Source organism: Paroedura picta, chromosome 8 (assembly GCF_049243985.1).
Source record: "Paroedura picta isolate Pp20150507F chromosome 8, Ppicta_v3.0, whole genome shotgun sequence".
Classification (NCBI taxonomy): domain Eukaryota; kingdom Metazoa; phylum Chordata; class Lepidosauria; order Squamata; family Gekkonidae; genus Paroedura; species Paroedura picta.
This window is the reverse complement of record NC_135376.1, coordinates 39,854,061-39,860,123: the sequence shown is the minus strand read 5'-3', so window position 1 is coordinate 39,860,123 and position 6,063 is coordinate 39,854,061. Positions and strand designations below refer to the sequence as shown.

At 42.8% G+C, this 6,063-nt stretch overlaps 1 protein-coding gene across 5 annotated transcripts in view; it reads left to right on the top strand.

Annotated features, from left to right (window-relative positions):
- The first annotated feature begins 1,933 nt into the window (after positions 1 to 1,933).
- The window catches only part of VPS8 (VPS8 subunit of CORVET complex), a 93,293-nt gene continuing 89,163 nt past the window's right edge, over positions 1,934 to 6,063 (top strand). For 2 of the 5 annotated variants that reach the window (XR_013233536.1, XM_077349201.1), the window contains exons 1-2: positions 1,934 to 2,251; positions 3,717 to 3,893. Coding sequence is in view for 3 of the 5 variants with exons in the window: in XM_077349201.1 (XP_077205316.1) it covers positions 3,732 to 3,893 (162 nt within the window). In the remaining 2 variants the exon portion in view is untranslated. The remainder of the gene's footprint in view (positions 2,252 to 3,716; positions 3,894 to 6,063) is intronic. The other 3 variants (XR_013233535.1, XM_077349200.1, XM_077349202.1) reach the window with 2 other exon arrangements.

Genomic DNA, 6,063 nt, shown 5'->3' with positions numbered 1-6,063 from the left:
ACACTTTAAACTAGGGGTTCCCAAAGTGGGCGGTACTCCCCCAGGGGGCAGATGAATTATTCAGGGGGGCAGTGAGGAATTTTGGGGTGGTAGGGGTTGTCCAGCTGCAGATGTGTTTTTCTAGTGAGAGACATTCCAGGGTGGCTTGCCACTGCCTGCCTCTGGGTGGTAGTGACCCTGGACTTCCCAGTGCTGACCAGGTTCAACCCTGCTTAGCTTCCATAAGAAAACAACAGCCTCAGAAGGTGGGTGGGAGGGAATCATATTCCTGTTGAGCTCCTTCCCCTCTTCAGACTCTGTCTTTCCCAGATCTACCCCGGATCTACCCCGGATCTCCAGGAATTTCTTAACTCAGGCAACCCTTCCTCAAAAGTCTCCATCTTCAAGAGCCTGGAAAAGCCTTTTCTATCTCTCTCCAATGAGGAACCAAAGTGGCTTTTACAAATGACTTTTGCAAAGAACTTCTCTCTATATATGTTTCTAGACTAAAATATGGCTGCTGCACAACCAAACAAGAAATGTAGGCAAGATAGTGTTTTGATTTTGCAGTAGTCTTAACATCAGGAAAGAGGTGTGTGTTCGTATGGGGGGGACATTAAGGGATGTAGTTGGGAGTTGAGCGGTAGCCTGAAAAAGTTTGGGAACCACTGCTTTAAAATATCTGACCATAGTAAAATGCCATAGGATGCTTCATAAACCAAAAATTGATTGATTGATCCATTTTTTCCCAATGGAGACCCGAAGCAGGTTACATTTTATTCTTACAGCAATCCTAAAAGGTAGGTTAGGCTGCGAATGTGTGACTGACCCAAGGTCACCCTGTGAGCTTCCATGGAATTCCACATGTTTCATGTGGATTCAAACCTGTGTCTCCCAAATCCCAGTCTGATATAATCACTACACCACACTGGCTCATAATAAGGATTTCTTTGACAAAAAAACAACAGTCCCTAACAGGTAGTGTTGATAACTGGGTTGAGAAATTCCTGGAGACTTGGTGTAGTCAGGTTTGTAGAATCTTCGGTGGGCTATAGAAGTCCATTCTGAAAAGCAACCATTTTCTCTCTAACTTGGAGCTCTGCTGTAATTCCAGGACATCTCCAGGCTTCTTCTGGAAGTTGGCAACTATACCAACAGCACATTCCCTAAATAACTTCTCTACTTATTTTTGTGTCATCTTTCCACCTAAATCTGGTTCCCAAGGCAACAAGTATTAAAACAACACAATAAAGTTTATATTATATATAACAAATCAATAAACTACCTCTCTCCCTCTGGCTGAAACCAGGGAGGGCCAACAGCACTTATTTGGTTGTCAGCCCTATTGAACAATTAAATAGTGTTGTCTGTCCACTAAGATCAGTGGGTCTAGACTGGCGCGATGTTTGACAGGACTGCAGTTACTCTCCTCCTTCGATTAGCTACTTTGCCGTCCGAGGGTTAAGCTGCGATTCTAAACACAAGGGATGAAGTCCTCCTGAACAGAATGAAATTAATTTCGGAGTATGAATGTTTATGATTGCACAGGTGCATTCTCAGGGGCTTGCTCTCAGGAAACTGATCACTGTATCTCACGCCGTTTACAGTTGATCATGACGCCTCTAGTGGAGTTTTTGCTTTGTTTTTAGTAGGGGTTTTGTTTGAACACAGGGAAATTTTACCTTCATTTTAGCTTTCCATTCCTGAGGCGGGGAAGGGCGAGCGGACGAAGACAGAAACCTATTGATAATTCCTTTTAGGAAAACCGTGTTTACTAAATAAATTGTGTTTACTGACATTTGAGACTCTTTGCACGCCACATCTCCCACCCGCCGCCAGTCCAAATCCCAGGGAACTCCACTGCAACGAAAACCCCGAGTTTTGCGCAATTTCCGGAGCTCATATTTACTCCGGAGCCAGAAGAGGGCGCGATGAAACCTACTAAAATTTAGCCGGCAGAAACGCCTGCGCTGTCCCTTTAAACAGAGGCCGGGCAAGAGGCCGCTCTGGCTCGGGCGGAAGTCAATGGCTGAGGTTGGGGGCTCGAGGGGCGGCAGCGGCTGGATTGTGGGGCTGTGAGGAGGCCCCCGGGAGTGTGGCCGGGCCCGCCAGTCTGTCTCTTCTGTGTCGCGGGGCCTGTCCACTTAGCTCAGCCTGACAGGGTCGGAGTTTGAGGCGCTCCCTGGTCGGGTCGAGGGCAGGCAGCCGCCGGTCAGAAGCCAAGAAACGGCAATGCCCTGGCTCTGTTAATTTTAGCCAGCTGCCTTGAAAGGTGTTTGTGTGTTTTCTTAAATGTGCATCATTGTGTGGAGGGGTGTGGGTGTTCATAACATGAACAATTCTTATTTTCAATGTTTTAATTCTGTTTTTCTTCCCAGTGGAGACCCAAGTGGCTTACAAAACATGGTGTTTATGAGCATACATTTTAAATAAGCAAAGGAAGGGGGGGAGAGTCCTTGCAAAACAGGCAGTATTGTGCTGTACATTCTGGGCTAGTCTGGGATCTGTTGGACCTTCACTTAGGTTTTCGGGTTGCGGGTTTAAGAGCCCAGAGGCCTTTAGTTTGTGCCTCCATGCCAGGCATGCAGGAACCTAAGCTTAGACCAGATATTATTTAAGAGCTGTAAAAAAGTTGAGAGTATCAGTCTGATGGGTGTGTGGTTTTATCACCATAACTTGTAACTGGTTGTTACTCCAGGGTCAGAGTTGCCCCCTTCTTATCCTGGAGCCTTAAAATGTCCCTATGCCTTTGTTACAGTGTTTGCACTTAGAGAAAGATGTCAGACTCTTTCACTTCCTGTAAAAATCTATGGATGAAATCCATCTTTCCAGGGCAAACTTTAGTGTAACTCCTTCCTCTTTATTGAAATGGTAGCTGCGTTCTTGCATGCCTCTTTTTCATCTCTTCTTCTGTTGCTGTGCATTTATTAAATTTGCTTATGTTTTGCTCCTAATGAAATTGAAGATCACACGAGAAAGTTGATTTGCAATTTCATTTCAGCTATGTGGTTTACAGTGCTAGAGTGATTTTGGTCTAAGTTACTTGAAGTAATTTTAGATTGTAGGGGGCCAGTTCAGTTCAGTTTAGTTCAAACTTTATCACAGTCGTTCAGACCAAGTTGTATGAAGTTAATACATAAAGACCAAAAGAATATGGTCATTTGATATAATGCAGTTTAAAACAGATCATAAAATAGAGCTTAAAATTATGCTACTTTAGAGCATCGGATTTTTATGGTGGCGGCACAAAATTTAGCCAGCTGAGTTGTCACCTGGAGGGACTCATCACATAGCAGCCTCTTTGCTCGATCTACATCATGATGTTCTGGCAACTTTTTAAAGAGTGGTTCAATCAAGTTGCTACGAATGTCTACATAAGCAGGGCAGTGGAACAATATATGCTCTCTTGTATCAATTTTGCCACTCCCATAAAAACATTCTCAGTGTAAGGTGAATGTTCTTATAGTGAGCCTCTACAAGAGCTGAAGGCAAGACGGAGCATCTTGCAAGGGTAAATGCCCTTCGTTGTTTACTTATTAGCAGCTGAGACAGGTAAGTGGCAGGGGCCAGAACATATCTTGTTTTAACTGGGGCCCAAAAAGTTGGAGTTTTACTCAGGTCCAGTTGACGTTGATTGTCTTGTATCCGCTGCTGTAGGGAGTCTGTTTTTGTGCTGTTAGTGAAACCAGACAAGCTTTAAATCTCCCTTATTTTATAAAGTGTCTCATTTTTAAAAGGTGGGGACAGAAGAGATGGAAGATGAAATGAAGATGGAGAGTCAAAACCTTGATCCAGACCAAGGCTCTTGCTCTGTGACAGATGAATTAAGTCAGCAGCTCTTGAGCCAAGAAGCCCCTTCTCCAAAGCTGTCTGTGATTGAACTGAGCAAAGAACTAGACTCCAAAGGTGATTTGGTAAGAATTTAAGTTGTCATTTTCTGTTTGTGCAGAAAAAGCTGCATTCTAGGTTTGTGACTGTCTAATTTTTGTACTGTATGCCTTTATGTTTTGCTGTTTGCTTTTATATTCTCAGGTGATTAACTTTATTTGTCAGATACACTTGTTTCACGTTAATAGCACTGCTAAGTATACATGCTAAAACATATTTATACAGGAATCTTCTTTTTGATCTTCAGACACTTTGATCAGATTACAGGCATGAAAAATCTCTAACCTCAGAGGTATGCAATTATAGTTTTTGTAAATAAAATACTTACGTAGTCTTTTATAGTATAACCTAATAGTTCTGTTGGCTAGTGTGATCTTTTCTTTGAAGATGAGGAAGGAATCCTTTATTCTCCCTGCTTTCCGAGGCTTTAGCCATAGATGCAACTATCAGCTAGCAATAGATGAAAAGTGAGGCATGGGCATACAGCAAAGGTTCATTTTAGGATTTTAAAAATAATCCTGTTCTGCTGCATGCATTGACTGAGAGGTTCATCATAGATACTATAGAGTTTCTTTAATACATATATTACAGTATGCTAAATATTTCAGTCATCTATAAAGTTGGTGACTGTTGTATGGTGCTGTCTCTGGCAGTGTAGTTCGTGCTTTATGTAGTTGTATTAACTCATTTATTTGGAGTTTTTTTGCCTGTGCTACTTAGTGTTGTCATAGGGAAAGGAAATAGTGTGCTGGAAGATAACTTTTGTTTTATTAGGCAAGGGGTGTACACAACCTATTTTAAACCTCACACTAACTTAACTAAATGTTTATCATTATTTAAAACTGAAGGAAGTAAAATTAGCAAACTAAATGAAAGAAGTGGAATTAGCAGGCTATAATCCAAGAATCCAAGAAAAGAGCCTCTTGTGGCGCAGAATGGTAAGGCAGCTGTCTGAAAACTTTGCCCATGAGGCTGGGAGTTCAATCCCAGCAGCCGGCTCAAGGTTGATTCAGCCTTCCATCCTTCCGAGGTCGGTAAAATGAGTACCCAGCTTGCTGGGGGGTAAACAGTCATGACTGGAGAAGGCACTGGCAAACCACCCCGTATTGAGTCTGCCATGAAAACGCTGGAGGGCGTCACCCCAAGGGTCAGACATGACTCGGTCCTTGCACAGGGGATACCTTTACCTTTAATCCAAGAATAATTATTTATTTGGACTTTCAAAATGCTTTTGACAAAATCTGTTCCCAAAAGTCCCTAAAATGGTTATGGAATAAGAGTGGTAGTCACAGGATAAGAGAATGGGTTGTTTTATGTCTAAGGAATGCGTTAAAGAACAGGAAACAAATGTTATGAATTAACAGGTAGCTTCCAAAAAGGAGGGAAATGAGCACTGAGGTCACCAATAAATCTTACAGGGTCTCTGTGTGTAAAGTGGTGTCAATTTGCAGCTGACTTCCAAAAAGGAGAGAATTTGCAGATGACACTAAATTGGGAGGAGTAGCAAACACACCAGAAGATGGAGATAGAGTTCAAGTGAAACCTGAACATGCTGGAAAAGTGGGCAAATGAGAACAAGATGCAGTTCAATAAGGAAAAGTGCAGAGTTCTACATCTACGTCACAAAAGTGAAAAGCATGCATACTGGATAGAAGAGACACTTCTGAGTAGCTGTGTGTGTGCACATGATCTTAGAGTTCTTGTGGACTGTAAGCTAAATATAAGCAGACAGTGTGATGCAGCAGTAATATATCAACAGAGGCATCACATCAAAATCTCAAGATGTCCGAGTCCCACTGTACACTGCATTGGTCAGATGCCACCTGGAGTACTGTGTGCAGTTCTGGAGGCCTCAAAAAGGATAAAATTGAGAGGGTTCAGAGGAGAGTGATGAGAGTGATTTGGGGTCTGGAGACCAAGTCCTATGAGGAAAGGCTGAGGGACTTGGGACTACTCAGTTTGGAGAAGAGGATGTTGAGAGGGGACATGATTGCTGTTGTTAAGTATTTGAAAGGCTGTCACTTAGGATAGTAGGGAAAGGCTACTGTTGTCAGCAGTGGGTGGGACCTGCAGTAATGGGTTTAAACTACATGTAGAACAATATCAGGTAGATATCAGGAAAAACTTTTTCACAGTCAGGGTAATTCAGCAGTGGAAGGTGGTAAGCTCCCCCTTACTGACGTCTTCAAGCAGTGG